The sequence below is a fragment of the Oncorhynchus keta genome, chromosome 24, assembly GCF_023373465.1.
Source record: "Oncorhynchus keta strain PuntledgeMale-10-30-2019 chromosome 24, Oket_V2, whole genome shotgun sequence".
Taxonomy (NCBI): Eukaryota; Metazoa; Chordata; class Actinopteri; order Salmoniformes; family Salmonidae; genus Oncorhynchus; species Oncorhynchus keta.
Window position 1 is genome coordinate 17,605,834 of NC_068444.1, and position 18,169 is coordinate 17,624,002.

The following is an 18,169-nucleotide window of genomic DNA, read 5'->3' on the forward strand; positions in this document are numbered from 1 at the left end:
GAGTGGCCTGTTATTCTAGGTATATCAGATGGTCTTTAACAGGAGTGGCCTGTTATTCTAGGTATATCAGATGGTCTTTAACAGGAGTGGCCTGTTATTCTAGGTATATCAGATGGTCTTTAACAGGAGTGGCCTGTTATTCTAGGTATATTAGATGGTCTTTAACAGGAGTGGCCTGTTATTCTAGGTATATCAGATGGTCTTTAACAGGAGTGGCCTGTTATTCTAGGTATATCGGATGGTCTTTAACAGGAGTGGCCTGTTATTCTAGGTATATCAGATGGTCTTTAACAGGAGTGGCCTGTTATTCTAGGTATATCAGATGGTCTTTAACAGGAGTGGCCTGTTATTCTAGGTATATCAGATGGTCTTTAACAGGAGTGGCCTGTTATTCTAGGTATATCAGATGGTCTTTAACAGGAGTAGCCTGTTATTCTAGGTATATCGGATGGTCTTTAACAGGAGTGGCCTGTTATTCTAGGTATATCAGATGGTCTTTAACAGGAGTGGCCTGTTATTCTAGGTATATCAGATGGTCTTTAACAGGAGTGGCCTGTTATTCTAGGTATATCAGATGGTCTTTAACAGGAGTGGCTTGTTATTCTAGGTATATCGGATGGTCTTTAACAGGAGTGGCCTGTTATTCTAGGTATATCAGATGGTCTTTAACAGGAGTGGCCTGTTATTCTAGGTATATCGGATGGTCTTTAACAGGAGTGGCCTGTTATTCTAGGTATATCGGATGGTCTTTAACAGGAGTGGCCTGTTATTCTAGGTATATCGGATGGTCTTTAACAGGAGTAGCCTGTTATTCTAGGTATATCGGATGGTCTTTAACAGGAGTGGCCTGTTATTCTAGGTATATCAGATGGTCTTTAACAGGAGTGGCCTGTTATTCTAGGTATATCAGATGGTCTTTAACAGGAGTGGCCTGTTATTCTAGGTATATCAGATGGTCTTTAACAGGAGTGGCCTGTTATTCTAGGTATATCAGATGGTCTTTAACAGGAGTAGCCTGTTATTCTAGGTATATCAGATGGTCTTTAACAGGAGTAGCCTGTTATTCTAGGTGTCTTGAAGAGTCTTTAACAGGAGTGGCTTGTTATTCTAGGTATATCAGATGGTCTTTAACAGGAGTGGCCTGTTATTCTAGGTATATCAGATGGTCTTTAACAGGAGTAGCCTGTTATTCTAGGTATATCAGATGGTCTTTAACAGGAGTAGCCTGTTATTCTAGGTATATCAGATGGTCTTTAACAGGAGTGGCCTGTTATTCTAGGTATATCAGATGGTCTTTAACAGGAGTGGCCTGTTATTGTAGGTATATCAGATGGTCTTTAACAGGAGTAGCCTGTTATTCTAGGTATATCGGATGGTCTTTAACAGGAGTGGCCTGTTATTCTAGGTATATCGGATGGTCTTTAACAGGAGTGGCCTGTTATTCTAGGTATATCGGATAGTCTTTAACAGGAGTAGCCTGTTATTCTAGGTATATCGGATGTCTTTAACAGGAGTGGCCTGTTATTCGAGGTATATTAGATGGTCTTTAACAGGAGTAGCCTGTTATTCTAGGTATATCAGATGGTCTTTAACAGGAGTAGCCTGTTATTCTAGGTGTATCGGATGGTCTTTAACAGGAGTGGCCTGTTATTCTAGGTATATCAGATGGTCTTTAACAGGAGTGGCCTCTTATTCTAGGTGTATCAGATGGTCTTTAACAGGAGTGGCCTGTTATTCTAGGTATATCGGATGGTCTTTAACAGGAGTGGCCTGTTATTCTAGGTATATCGGATGGTCTTTAACAGGAGTGGCCTGTTATTCTAGGTGTATCAGATGGTCTTTAACAGGAGTGGCCTGTTATTCTAGGTATATCGGATGGTCTTTAACAGGAGTGACCTGTTATTCTAGGTATATCAGATGGTCTTTAACAGGAGTGGCCTGTTATTCTAGGTATATCAGATGGTCTTTAACAGGAGTGGCCTGTTATTCCAGGTATATCAGATGGTCTTTAACAGGAGTGGCCTGTTATTCTGGGTATATCGGATGGTCTTTAACAGGAGTGGCCTGTTATTCTAGGTATATCAGATGGTCTTTAACAGGAGTGGCCTGTTATTCTAGGTATATCAGATGGTCTTTAACAGGAGTAGCCTGTTATTCTAGGTATATCAGATGGTCTTTAACAGGAGTGGCTTGTTATTCTAGGTATATCAGATGGTCTTTAACAGGAGTGGCCTGTTATTCTAGGTATATCAGATGGTCATTAACAGGAGTGGCCTGTTATTCTAGGTATATCAGATGGTCTTTAACAGGAGTGGCCTGTTATTCTAGGTATATCAGATGGTCTTTAACAGGAGTAGCCTGTTATTCTAGGTATATCAGATGGTCTTTAACAGGAGTGGCCTGTTATTCTAGGTGTATCAGATGGTCTTTAACAGGAGTGGCTTGTTATTCTAGGTATATCAGATGGTCTTTAACAGGAGTAGCCTGTTATTCTAGGTATATCAGATGGTCTTTAACAGGAGTGGCCTGTTATTCTAGGTATATCAGATGGTCTTTAACAGGAGTGGCCTGTTATTCTAGGTATATCAGATGGTCTTTAACAGGAGTGGCCTGTTATTCTAGGTATATCAGATGGTCTTTAACAGGAGTGGCCTGTTATTCTAGGTATATCAGATGGTCTTTAACAGGAGTGGCCTGTTATTCTAGGTATATTAGATGGTCTTTAACAGGAGTGGCCTGTTATTCTAGGTATATCAGATGGTCTTTAACAGGAGTAGCCTGTTATTCTAGGTATATCAGATGGTCTTTAACAGGAGTGGCCTGTTATTCTAGGTATATCGGATGGTCTTTAACAGGAGTAGCCTGTTATTCTAGGTATATCAGATGGTCTTTAACAGGAGTAGCCTGTTATTCTAGGTATATCGGATGGTCTTTAACAGGAGTAGCCTGTTATTCTAGGTGTCTTGAAGAGTCTTTAACAGGAGTGGCCTGTTATTCTAGGTATATCGGATGGTCTTTAACAGGAGTAGCCTGTTATTCTAGGTATATCGGATGGTCTTTAACAGGAGTAGCCTGTTATTCTAGGTGTCTTGAAGAGTCTTTAACAGGAGTAGCCTGTTATTCTAGGTATATCGGATGGTCTTTAACAGGAGTGGTCTATTATTCTGACCCTGTTCTTAAAATACACAAGGCTCTGAAAAACAAATAAATACCCTTTAGGTGTTCTGAAATAAGACAAAATAAAATATAATATTCCTGTTCTGAATTAATGCTGAAATACTGTTGTACCGGTGTGCCTCATTCCCATCAGGCCACCTCAGTTTGGTCCCAATACCCAAACTCCCCAACTCCCTCTTCCCAAGCACTCTCTCTAGGCCTATTCATATTTACCAGCCCAAGCCCTATCCCAGGCCAATCCCACAGCCCCTGCACTGGCCACAACCACAACCAGAACCCCCTACACCAGGAAAAGCCACAGCTCCAGCCTTGGCTGTTAACTATTGGTCAGTTCACAGCTTTTAAAACAGTCCTTAATGAGGCTCAGAGGGGTTAGAGGACTGGATCAGGGCTGGACAGAGACAGCTGTCTCTTGCTCTGCCACACAACCACTCAACCACACGCAAACCTGCAAATGCTCAGACACACACACACACGCACACATACATACACACACACACACGCACACACTGGCAGCCATGTTCACACACACACATACATACACACACACACAGGCACACATACATACACACACACACGCACACACTGGCAGCCATGTTCACACACACACATACATACACACACGCACACATACATACACACACACACGCACACACTGGCAGCCATGTTCACACACACACATACATACACACACATACATAAACACACACACGCACACACTGGCAGCCATGTTCACACACACACATACATACACACACGCACACATACATAAACACACACGCACACACTGGCAGTTACTAATACGGTTCAGAGCCCCTTACTGACTACCTCTCGAGGCCTGTTTCTCCTGAACATCTGAGACTGAGTACAGTACGTCTGGTACTTTCAGTCTCCACCAGGATATCTGTGTGTTTCAGAGAGAGAGAGAAAGCAGTGCCACACTACTGTGATGTCTGAAGGCACTTCTGTGATGTCTGAAGACACTACTGTGATGTCTGATGACACTACTGTGATGTCTGATGACACTACTGTGATGTCTGAAGACACTACTGTGATGTCTGATGACACTACTGTGGTCTGAAGACACTACTGTGATGTCTGAAGTCACTTCTGTGATGTCTGAAGACACTACGGTGATGTCTGAAGACACTACTGTGATGTCTGAAGACACTACTGTGATGTCTGAAGACACTACTGTGATGTCTGATGACACTACTGTGATGTCTGAAGTCACTTCTGTGATGTCTGAAGACACTACTGTGATGTCTGAAGACACTACTGTGATGTCTGAAGACACTACTGTGATGTCTGAAGACACTACTGTGATGTCTGAAGACACTACTGTGATGTCTGAAGACACTTCTGTGATGTCTGAAGACACTACTGTGATGTCTGAAGACACTACTGTGATGTCTGAAGACACTACTGTGATGTCTGAAGACACTACTGTGATGTCTGAAGGCACACTACTGTGATGTCTGAAGACACTACTGTGATGTCTGAAGACACTACTGTGATGTCTGAAGCACTACTGTGATGTCTGAAGACACTACTGTGATGTCTGAAGACACTACTGTGATGTCTGAAGACACTACTGTGATGTCTGAAGACACTACTGTGATGTCTGAAGACACTACTGTGATGTCTGAAGACACTACTGTGATGTCTGAAGACACTACTGTGATGTCTGAAGACACTACTGTGATGTCTGAAGACACTACTGTGATGTCTGAAGACACTACTGTGATGTCTGAAGACACTACTGTGATGTCTGAAGACACTACTGTGATGTCTGAAGACACTACTGTGATGTCTGAAGACACTACTGTGATGTCTGAAGACACTACTGTGATGTCTGAAGACACTACTGTGATGTCTGAAGACACTACTGTGATGTCTGAAGACACTACTGTGATGTCTGAAGACACTACTGTGATGTCTGAAGACACTACTGTGATGTCTGAAGACACTACTGTGATGTCTGAAGACACTACTGTGATGTCTGAAGACACTACTGTGATGTCTGAAGACACTGTGATGTCTGAAGACACTGTGATGTCTGAAGACACTTCTGTGATGTCTGAAGACACTTCGGTGATGTCTGAAGACACTTCTGTGATGTCTGAAGACACTTCTGTGATGTCTGAAGGCACTTCTGTGATGTCTGAAGACACTTCTGTGATGTCTGAAGGCACTTCTGTGATGTCTGAAGTCACTTCTGTGATGTCTGAAGTCACTTCTGTGATGTCTGAAGTCACTTCTGTGATGTCTGAAGGCACTTCTGTGATGTCTGAAGACACTACTGTGATGTCTGAAGGCACTTCTGTGATGTCTGAAGACACTACTGTGATGTCTGAAGGCACTTCTGTGATGTCTGAAGACACTACTGTGATGTCTGAAGTCACTTCTGTGATGTCTGAAGGCACTTCTGTGATGTCTGAAGACACTACTGTGATGTCTGAAGGCACTTCTGTGATGTCTGAAGACACTACTGTGATGTCTGAAGACACTTCTGTGATGTCTGAAGACACTTCGGTGATGTCTGAAGACACTTCGGTGATGTCTGAAGACACTTCTGTGATGTCTGAAGGCACTTCGGTGATGTCTGAAGACACTTCTGTGATGTCTGAAGACACTTCTGTGATGTCTGAAGGCACTTCTGTGATGTCTGAAGACACTACTGTGATGTCTGAAGTCACTTCTGTGATGTCTGAAGGCACTTCTGTGATGTCTGAAGACACTACTGTGATGTCTGAAGGCACTTCTGTGATGTCTGAAGACACTACTGTGATGTCTGAAGACACTTCTGTGATGTCTGAAGACACTTCGGTGATGTCTGAAGACACTTCGGTGATGTCTGAAGACACTTCTGTGATGTCTGAAGGCACTTCGGTGATGTCTGAAGACACTTCTGTGATGTCTGAAGACACTTCTGTGATGTCTGAAGGCACTTCTGTGATGTCTGAAGACACTTCTGTGATGTCTGAAGTCACTTCTGTGATGTCTGAAGTCACTTCTGTGATGTCTGAAGTCACTTCTGTGATGTCTGAAGGCACTTCTGTGATGTCTGAAGACACTACTGTGATGTCTGAAGGCACTTCTGTGATGTCTGAAGACACTTCTGTGATGTCTGAAGACACTTCTGTGATGTCTGAAGACACTTCTGTGATGTCTGAAGACACTTCTGTGATGTCTGAAGACACTTCTGTGATGTCTGAAGGCACTTCTGTGATGTCTGAAGACACTTCTGTGATGTCTGAAGACACTTCTGTGATGTCTGAAGGCACTTCTGTGATGTCTGAAGTCACTTCTGTGATGTCTGAAGTCACTTCTGTGATGTCTGAAGACACTTCTGTGATGTCTGAAGGCACTTCTGTGATGTCTGAAGACACTACTGTGATGTCTGAAGACACTTCTGTGATGTCTGAAGGCACTTCTGTGATGTCTGAAGACACTTCTGTGATGTCTGAAGACACTTCTGTGATGTCTGAAGACACTTCTGTGATGTCTGAAGACACTTCTGTGATGTCTGAAGACACTTCTGTGATGTCTGAAGGCACTTCTGTGATGTCTGAAGACACTTCTGTGATGTCTGAAGACACTTCTGTGATGTCTGAAGGCACTTCTGTGATGTCTGAGGACACTTCTGTGATGTCTGAAGTCACTTCTGTGATGTCTGAAGTCACTTCTGTGATGTCTGAAGACACTCCTGTGATGTCTGAAGGCACTTCTGTGATGTCTGAAAACACTTCTTTGATGTCTCTCCCTGTACCTCCACTGTGTTCCTCCATGTCTCTCCCTGTACCTCCACTGTGTTCCTCCATGTCTCTCTCTGTCTCTCCCTGTACCTCCACTGTGCTCCTCCATGTCTCTCCCTGTACCTCCACTGTGCTCCTCCACGTCTCTCCCTGTACCTCCACTGTGCTCCTCCATGTCTCTCCCTGTACCTCCACTGTGCTCCTCCATGTCTCTCCCTGTACCTCCACTGTGCTCCTCCATGTCTCTCCCTGTACCTCCACTGTGCTCCTCCATGTCTCTCCCTGTACCTCCACTGTGCTCCTCCATGTCTCTCCCTGTACCTCCACTGTGCTCCTCCATGTCTCTCCCTGTACCTCCACTGTGTTCCTCCATGTCTCTCCCTGTACCTCCACTGTGTTCCTCCACTGTGTTCCTCTACTGTGTACCTCCACTGTGCTCCTCCATGTCTCTCCCTGTACCTCCACTGTGCTCCTCCATGTCTCTCCCTGTACCTCTACTGTGCTCCTCCATGTCTCTCCCTGTACCTCCACTGTGCTCCTCCATGTCTCTCCCTGTACCTCCACTGTGCTCCTCCATGTCTCTCCCTGTACCTCAATTTCTAATGGAAGTTGGCAGCACCTGATCAATTACCATGGGTCTGTGAACATGTATGACTACTCTGTTTTGTTTCTATAGTGATCTCTTTTGGTTTACTACCTAGTATCTACCTTCTCTCTCACTCTCTTTTCTCCATCTCTCCCTGTCTCCATCACTCTGTATCCATGTCTCCATATATCTGTCTCCTTCTCTTCCTCTCTCTGTCTCCATCTCTTCCTCTCTCTGTCTCCATCTCTTCCTCTCTCTGTCTCCATCTCTTCCTCTCTCTGTCTCCATCTCTTCCTCTCTCTGTCTCCATCCCTTCCTCTCTCTGTCTCATCTCTTCCTCTCTCTGTCTCCATCTCTTCCTCTCTCTGTCTCCATCTCTTCCTCTCTCTGTCTCCATCTCTTCCTCTCTCTGTCTCATCTCTTCCTCTCTCTGTCTCCATCTCTTCCTCTCTCTGTCTCCATCTCTTCCTCTCTCTGTCTCATCTCTTCCTCTCTCTGTCTCATCTCTTCCTCTCTCTGTCTCCATCCCTCCCTCTCTCTGTCTCCATCTCTTCCTCTCTCTGTCTCCATCTCTTCCTCTCTCTGTCTCCATCTCTTCCTCTCTCTGTCTCCATCCCTCCCTCTCTCTGTCTCCATCCCTCCCTCTCTCTGTCTCCATCTCTTCCTCTCTCTGTCTCCATCTCTTCCTCTCTCTGTCTCCATCCCTTCCTCTCTCTGTCTCCATCTCTTCCTCTCTCTGTCTCCATCTCTTCCTCTCTCTGTCTCCATCCCTCCCTCTCTCTGTCTCCATCTCTTCCTCTCTCTGTCTCCATCTCTTCCTCTCTCTGTCTCCATCTCTTCCTCTCTCTGTCTCCATCTCTTCCTCTCTCTGTCTCCATCTCTTCCTCTCTCTGTCTCCATCCCTCCCTCTCTCTGTCTCCATCTCTTCCTCTCTCTGTCTCCATCTCTTCCTCTCTCTGTCTCCATCCCTTCCTCTCTCTGTCTCCATCTCTTCCTCTCTCTGTCTCCATCTCTTCCTCTCTCTGTCTCCATCTCTTCCTCTCTCTGTCTCCATCCCTCCCTCTGTCTCCATCTCTTCCTCTCTCTGTCTCCATCCCTCCCTCTCTCTGTCTCCATCTCTTCCTCTCTCTGTCTCCATCTCTTCCTCTCTCTGTCTCCATCTCTTCCTCTCTCTGTCTCCATCTCTTCCTCTCTCTGTCTCCATCTCTTCCTCTCTCTGTCTCCATCCCTCCCTCTCTCTGTCTCCATCTCTTCCTCTCTCTGTCTCCATCTCTTCCTCTCTCTGTCTCCATCCCTTCCTCTCTCTGTCTCCATCTCTTCCTCTCTCTGTCTCCATCTCTTCCTCTCTCTGTCTCCATCTCTTCCTCTCTCTGTCTCCATCCCTCCCTCTCTCTGTCTCCATCTCTTCCTCTCTCTGTCTCCATCTCTTCCTCTCTCTGTCTCCATCTCTTCCTCTCTCTGTCTCCATCTCTTCCTCTCTCTGTCTCCATCTCTTCCTCTCTCTGTCTCCATCTCTTCCTCTCTCTGTCTCCATCCCTCCCTCTCTCTGTCTCCATCTCTTCCTCTCTCTGTCTCCATCTCTTCCTCTCTCTGTCTCCATCCCTCCCTCTCTCTGTCTCCATCTCTTCCTCTCTCTGTCTCCATCTCTTCCTCTCTCTGTCTCCATCCCTCCCTCTCTCTGTCTCCATCTCTTCCTCTCTCTGTCTCCATCTCTTCCTCTCTCTGTCTCCATCCCTTCCTCTCTCTGTCTCCATCTCTTCCTCTCTCTGTCTCAATCTCTCCATCTGTCTGTCTCGTCCTCTCCTTCTCTCCATCCCTCTCTTTCCTCCCCATCTCTGTCTCTCTCTAGTCGCCTGGAGCAGAATGGGATCAAGTCAGTTCCTCCCGGTGCCTTCTTTCCCTACAAGAAGTTACGCAGGATGTAAGTATATACTCTCTAGGGCTGAAATACACGACGTACACTTCCTCTAGGGCTGAAGTACACTAACTACACTTCCTCTAGGGCTGACATACACTACGTACACTTCCTCTAGGGCTGACATACACTACGTACACTTCCTCTAGGGCTGACATACACTACGTACACTTCCTCTAGGGCTGAAATACACAAAGTACACTTCCTCTAGGGCTGAAGTACACTAACTACACTTCTTCTAGGGCTGACATACACAAAGTACACATCCTCTTGGGCTGAAGTACACTAACTACACTTATTCTAGGGCTGAAATACACTACGTACACTTTCTCTAGGGCTGACATACACTACGTACACTTCCTCTAGGGCTGACATACACTACGTACACTTCCTCTAGGGCTGACATACACTACGTACACTTCCTCTAGGGCTGACATACACTACGTACACTTCCTCTAGCGCTGACATACACTACGTACACTTCCTCTAGGGCTGAAATACACTACGTACACTTCCTCTAGGGCTGACATACACTACGTACACTTCCTCTAGGGCTGACATACACTACGTACACTTCCTCTAGGGCTGACATACACTACGTACACTTCCTCTAGGGCTGACATACACTACGTACACTTCCTCTAGCGCTGACATACACTACGTACACTTCCTCTAGGGCTGAAATACACTACGTACACTTCCTCTAGGGCTGACATACACTACGTACACTTCCTCTAGCGCTGACATACACTACGTACACTTCCTCTAGGGCTGAAATACACTACGTACACTTCCTCTAGGGCTGAAGTACACTAACTACACTTCTTCTAGGGCAGAAGAAAACATGTAAGTACACTAGCTGTAGGGCTGAAGTATTAATGCAAGTATATACTCTTGAGGGCTGAAGTACACTAAGTACACTTCCTTTGTTGCTGAAGAACAGATGTACTGTAAATACACCAGGTTTAGGGCTAAAATAACATAACTGAGTGCAATCCACTTAGACTCATTTCACAACCCAGCCTAAAACTGTGTGTTTTAATTGATTATTTGGAGATGTGAATATATTAATTGAAAGCTTTATCTAAAAAGGATAACTTTTTAAAAATGTTTCACTATTTGTTTCCCTCGCATAATTCACTGAGAAGGATGGTCGTCCCCTTCCGCCTCTGGGGAGCCTCTACTACAAATCCCTATTGATCAAAAAGGGTGACAGAGGGACCCACTGTGGAAACACACTAACACACATGTTCTCACTTTGGCCCAGTTTGTATGACCCTACATATGAACTGTGTTGTTAACCTGGAACATGACTGGTGTGTCTGAGATCAGATGATGTAACCTCCTACTAGTCTGGCACTCTATTTTCACATGACAGGAGTGTGTCTGAGATCAGATGCTTATCCAGGACTCTATTTTCACATGTCAGGAGTGTGTCTGAGATCAGATGCTTATCCAGGACTCTATTTTCACATGACAGGAGTGTGTCTGAGATCAGATGCTTATCCAGGACTCTATTTTCACATGTCAGGAGTGTGTCTGAGATCAGATGCTTATCCAGGACTCTATTTTCACATGACAGGAGTGTGTCTGAGATCAGATGCTTATCCAGGACTCTATTTTCACATGTCAGGAGTGTGTCTGAGATCAGATGCTTATCCAGGACTCTATTTTCACATGTCAGGAGTGTGTCTGAGATCAGATGCTTATCCAGGACTCTATTTTCACATGACAGGAGTGTGTCTGAGATCAGATGCTTATCCAGGACTCTATTTTCACATGACAGGAGTGTGTCTGAGATCAGATGCTTATCCAGGACTCTATTTTCACATGACAGGAGTGTGTCTGAGATCAGATGCTTATCCAGGACTCTATTTTCACATGTCAGGAGTGTGTCTGAGATCAGATGCTTATCCAGGACTCTATTTTCACATGTCAGGAGTGTGTCTGAGATCAGATGCTTATCCAGGACTCTATTTTCACATGTCAGGAGTGTGTCTGAGATCAGATGCTTATCCAGGACTCTATTTTCACATGACAGGAGTGTGTCTGAGATCAGATGCTGTAACCTCCTCCTAATCCAGAGCTCTATTTTCCAGGAAACGTCAGGCTTTTGCACTAGACACTTATTTAGCACTTAGTTTAACATTAGCCTCAAATGGGATCATTTCACATCTTAAAGACCACATGATGATTTCCCTTTAAAGACATGCAGTTGACTGGAGTTCACTGCACACACACACACACACACACACACGCACGCACGCACGCACGCACGCACGCACGCACACGCACGCACGCACGCACGCACAAGATGCCACGCACGCACGCACGCACGCACGCACGCATACACGCACGCACGCACGCACACACACACACACACACACACACACACACACACACACACACACACACACACACACACACACGCACACGCACACGCACACACACACACAGACACACACAAAAACGTTGTGGTTAGCTTGTGGCCAGAGATCTGTGGATCCTATTAGCGACAGGCATTTACAGAAACAGCCTGTTCCATATGGACCATAGCCCTGGATGCCATTAATACACCACACACACACGCCACACTATTCTGGGTTTTGATTGGCGAGCAGTATCGTCAACTAACTTCTGTCCGAATATCAATGGCTGCGTCAGGAAGTTCTAGAATGGAAACTTGAATAATAAGTTATGGTACTATAAGGAATTAGTTGAGACCTAGGGGTTAAGGGTTAGAGCTACAGTATGAAAGTTGGGTGTGGCTGAAGACAAGACCTCCCACATTGAATGCCTCTTTAACCCCCCTTTCACCCCCCCTTCAGAGACCTGAGTAATAACCAGATATCTGAAATAGCTCCTGATGCCTTCCAAGGCCTGAGATCTCTCAACTCACTGTGAGTCACTATAACCATTGATGGATAAGTGCATTTCTGATTTATTGTTGATTGATTGAGTCACTGATCAATTAATTCATTTATCAATTGATCTTTTCCAGAGTCCTGTATGGGAATAAGATTACGGAGCTTCCCAAAGGAGTGTTTGATGGACTATATGCCCTGCAACTACTGTAAGTACACAGTGGCTACTCCTTGATAATATTCAGCTTACATTGATGATTGTAAGTAACATATTTCCCTTTTCAATTTTTTTTTTAAACTCTCTTTCCCTCTCTCTCGCTCTCTCTCCCCCCCCCCTCTCTTTCCCTCTCTTTCCCTCTCTTTCCTCTCTTTCCCTCTCTCCCCCCACCCCTCTCTCTTCCCCCCACCCCGCTTCTCTCTCTCTGTCTCTCTCTCTCTACCTTCCTGTCCCAGGTTGTTGAATGCCAATAAGATCCACTGTGTTCGGGCCAATGCCTTCACAGACCTGAAGAACCTCTCTCTTCTGTCTCTGTATGACAACAAGATACAGACTGTGGCCAAGGGCACCTTCGCTTCTCTCAGAGCTATACAGACGCTGTAAGTTACACACACACACACACACACACACACACACACACACACACACACACACACACACACACACACACACACACACACACACACACACACACACACACACACACACACACACACACACACACACACACACACACACACATTCTTCTCTGTCACCATAAAACATGAGCCAAACAGCTGTTTACTCCGTAATAACACAGGAATGGAAAGTTGTAAATCCATCATCGTGACAATTACACACACTCAGGAAATTCAAACACACACACACCTTCAGGTAATTCAAAATCAAGTCAATACACCCTCCAATCAAGCATGTGCCAGTGCTGCCTTAATTAAGAAACACTTATCAACGCTGACAGCAAACTGCAGTAGGGTTTTGACTGAATGACTTGAGCAGTTTATATTTGGCAAGGACAATTGTGTTATGTTGTATAACACATATAAACAAGTATAGGCACGCACAAACACTCAGACACACACGTGCACACACACACCTGTGAAGTTGATTGATAATGTTGTCCCTTGGCTCACCTGACAACACATTTCTCACCCAGAGCCCAATAGACAACAGGGTAGACGGTTCACACACACGAGCATACACATACACACTCACACACATACACACACACCTTGTTGAACCTGGATCCACACACACACCCGCCACACACACACAAACACACACACACTGGTGTCTGAGATCCAGTCTATAACTAGCCTCTTGTTGAACCTGGATCCTGAGAAAATAAGTACAAATATCCTCTACCCTGTCCCTGCTATTTATACTGTCCACCCTAGGCATTGATGACCACCACATAGATCCCATTATCTCCATACCCTAGGCCTTGATGACCACCACATAGATCCCATTATCTCCATACCCTAGGCCTTGATGACCACCACATAGATCCCATTATCTCCATACCCTAGGCCATTGATGACCACCACATAGATCCCATTATCTCCATACCCTAGGCCTTGATGACCACCACATAGATCCCATTATCTCCATACCCTAGGCCTTGATGACCATCACATAGATCCCATTATCTCCATACCCTAGGCCTTGATGACCACCACATAGATCCCATTATCTCCATACCCTAGGCCTTGATGACCACCACATAGATCCCATTATCTCCATACCCTAGGCCTTGATGACCACCACATAGATCCCATTATCTCCATACCCTAGGCCTTGATGACCACCACATAGATCCCATTATCTCCATACCCTAGGCATTGATGACCACCACATAGATCCCATTATCTCCATACCCTAGGCCTTGATGACCACCACATAGATCCCATTATCTCCATACCCTAGGCCTTGATGACCACCACATAGATCCCATTATCTCCATACCCTAGGCCTTGATGACCACCACATAGATCCCATTATCTCCATACCCTAGGCCTTGATGACCACCACATAGATCCCATTATCTCCATACCCTAGGCCTTGATGACCACCACATAGATCCCATTATCTCCATACCCTAGGCCTTGATGACCACCACATAGATCCCATTATCTCCATACCCTAGGCCTTGATGACCACCACATAGATCCCATTATCTCCATACCCTAGGCCTTGATGACCACCACATAGATCCCATTATCTCCATACCCTAGGCCTTGATGACCACCACATAGATCCCATTATCTCCATACCCTAGGCCTTGATGACCACCACATAGATCCCATTATCTCCATACCCTAGGCCTTGATGACCACCACATAGATCCCATTATCTCCATACCCTAGGCCTTGATGACCACCACATAGATCCCATTATCTCCATACCCTAGGCCTTGATGACCACCACATAGATCCCATTATCTCCATACCCTAGGCCTTGATGACCACCACATAGATCCCATCATCTCCATACCCTAGGCCTTGATGACCACCACATAGATCCCATCATCTCCATACCCTAGGCCTTGATGACCACCACATAGATCCCATCATCTCCATACCCTAGGCCTTGATGACCACCACATAGATCCCATCATCTCCATACCCTAGGCCTTGATGACCATCCCCACATACCCTAGGCCTTGATCATAGATCCCATCATCTCCATACCCTAGGCCTTGATGACCACCACATAGATCCCATCATCTCCATACCCTAGGCCTTGATGACCACCACATAGATCCCCATGCCACACGCAATCACACAGATGTCCCACATCTTTAAAATGTCACACAGTAACATTTAATTTTTACAAAGATTATATTGGGATGGACTTTGCTACCCTCCCTAAATTCCTGGCCTTGAAATGTCCTCCCTCCTCTCTCCCCCTAGGTATGACCCCCACCAATTCACCCTAGGCCGCCCTCCCTCCACCCTCTCTCTCTTCAGTCACCTGGCCCAGAACCCGTTTATCTGTGACTGTAATATGAGGTGGCTGGCAGACTACCTGCGCTCCAACCCCATAGAGACCAGTGGTGCCCGTTATACCAGCCCCAGGCCTTGACTGGCCAACAAACTCCATCGGGCAGATCAAGAGCAAGTTCCGCTGCTCTGGTAGGAGGACTGGCATCTGTCTGTAGTGAACCTCTCTCTCTAAGGCTGTCTCTCCATCTCTCTCTCTCTTATTTATATTTATATATATATATATATTTATATATTACCGGTCAAAAGTTTTAGAACACATACTCATTCAAGGGTTTTTATATGTATATTTTTAAAAATATTTTCAACATTGTAGAATAACAGTGAAGACATCAAAACTATGAAATAACACATATGGAATCATGTATAATCAAAAAGTGTCAAACAAATCAGAATATATTTTATATTTGAGATTCTTCAAATAACTATCCTTTGCCTTGATGACAGCTTTGCACACTCTTGGCATTCTCTCAACCAGCACACGGCTGGAATGCTTTTCCAACAGTCTTGAAAGAATTTCCACATATGCTGAGCACTTGTTGGCTGCTTTTCCTTCACTCTCCGACTTATCCCAAACCATCTCAATTTGGTCATCTGATGCAGCACTCCATCACTCTCCTTCTTGGTAAAATAGCCCTGCCTTACATAACCTGGAGGTCTGTTTGGTCTTTGTCCTGTTGAAAAACTAATGATAGTCCCAAGTTTTAGAAGCCAAACCAGATGGGATGGCGTATTTTTACAGAATGCCATGGTAGCCATGCTGGTTAAGTGTGCCTGGAATTCTAAATAAATAATAGACAGTGTCACCAGAAAAGCTCCCCCACACCATAGCACCTCCTCCTCCATGCTTCACGATGGGAAATACACATGTGGAGATCATCCGTTCCCCCAACCATAACACTGATGCTCCTCCTCCTCCTCCATGCTTCACGATGGGAAATACACATGTGGAGATCATCCGTTCAGTCCCCAACCATAACACCTCCTCCTCCTCCTCCATGCTTCACGATGGGAAATACACATGTGGAGATCATCCGTTCCCCACACCATAGCACCTCCTCCTCCATGCTTCACGATGGGAAATACACATGTGGAGATCATCCGTTCCCCCAACCATAACACCTCCTCCTCCATGCTTCACGATGGGAAATACACATGTGGAGATCATCCGTTCACCCACACCATAGCACCTCCTCCTCCATGCTTCACGATGGGAAATACACATGTGGAGATCATCCGTTCCCCCAACCATAGCACCTCCTCCTCCATGCTTCACGATGGGAAATACACATGTGGAGATCATCCGTTCCCCCACACCATAGCACCTCCTCCTCCATGCTTCACGATGGGAAATACACATGTGGAGATCATCCGACACCCCCACACCATAGCACCTCCTCCTCCATGCTTCACGATGGGAAATACACATGTGGAGATACATGATTCCCCACACCATAGCACCTCCTCCTCCATGCTTCACGATGGGAAATAAACATGTGGAGATCATCCGTTCACCCACACGGTGTCTCACAAAAAACGGCAGTTGCAACCAAAAATCTCAAATTTGGACTCCAGACAAAAGGACACATTTCCACAGGTCTAATGTCCATTGCCCATGTTCCATGGCCCATATTTGAATTAGTTTAACATTTTAGTTGTTGATCCTTTATCCCCAGCCGAGGTTTTAATTTTTGTTGATCCTTTATCCCTCTCTCCTCTTTTTTGGTTACTACATGATTCCATATGAGTTATTTCATAGTTTTGATGTCTTCACTATTATTCTACAATGTAGAAAATAGTAAAAAAATAAAGAAAAATCCTTGAAGGAGTAGGTGTTCTAAAATTTGACCCTTACTTAAATATCCCCCTCTCTCTCCCTGCCCATTCTCCATTCCTCTTTACTATATTCTCTCCTCACCTCTGATCCCTCTCCCTTCCCCTGCCCATTCTCCATTCCCACTCTTTACTATATTCTCTCCTCACCTCCTGATCCCCCTCCCTTCCCTGCCCATTCTCCATTCCCACCCTTTACTATATTCTCCTCTCTCCCTCTCCCTCTCCCTTCCCTGCCCATTCTCCATTCCCACCCTTTACTATATTGATCCTCACCTTATCCCCCTCCCTTCCCCTGCCCATTCTTTCCCACCCTTTACTATATTCACTCCTCACCTTGATCCCCCTCCCTTCCCCTGCCCATTCTCCATTCCCACCCTTTACTATATTCACATTACCTCCCTGATCCCAGTCCCTTCCCCTGCCCATTCTCCATTCCCACCCTTTACTATAGAGCTGGCACCTCCCTGATCCCCTCCCTTCCCCTGCCCATTCTCCATTCCCACCCTTTAGGGTTTCCCTGATCCCCCTCCCTTCCTATATTCACTGCCCCGTGTCCTCCATTCCCACCCTTTACTATAGCCCTCACCTCCCTGATCCCCCTCCCTTCCCCTGCCCATTCTCCATTCCCACCCTTTACTATATTCACTCCTCATCTCCCTGATCCCCCTCCCTTCCCCTGCCCATTCTCCATTCCCACCCTTTACTATATTCACTCCTCATCTCCCTGATCCCCCTCCCTTCCCCTGCCCATTCTCCATTCCCACCCTTTACTATATTCACTCCTCATCTCCCTGATCCCCCTCCCTTCCCCTGCCCATTCTCCATTCCCACCCTTTACTATATTCACTCCTCACCTCCCTGATCCCCCTCCCTTCCCCTGACCATTCTCCATTCTCCATTCCCACCCTTTACTATATTCACTCCTCACCTCCCTGATCCCCCTCCCTTCCCCTGCCCATTCTCCATTCCCACCCTTTACTATATTCACTCCTCCTCATCCCCCTCCCTTCCCTGCCCATTCTCCATTCCCACCCCC

General features: G+C 45.7%; 1 protein-coding gene across 1 annotated transcript in view; it reads left to right on the forward strand.

Annotated features, from left to right (window-relative positions):
• Positions 1–18,169, forward strand: part of LOC118374671 (slit homolog 1 protein-like) — a 245,793-nt gene that overhangs the window by 191,765 nt on the left and 35,859 nt on the right. The window contains 6 exon segments of the mRNA XM_052477899.1: positions 9,371–9,442; positions 12,265–12,336; positions 12,438–12,509; positions 12,754–12,897; positions 15,265–15,391; positions 15,393–15,429. Of these exon segments, the coding sequence (XP_052333859.1) occupies positions 9,371–9,442; positions 12,265–12,336; positions 12,438–12,509; positions 12,754–12,897; positions 15,265–15,391; positions 15,393–15,429 (524 nt within the window).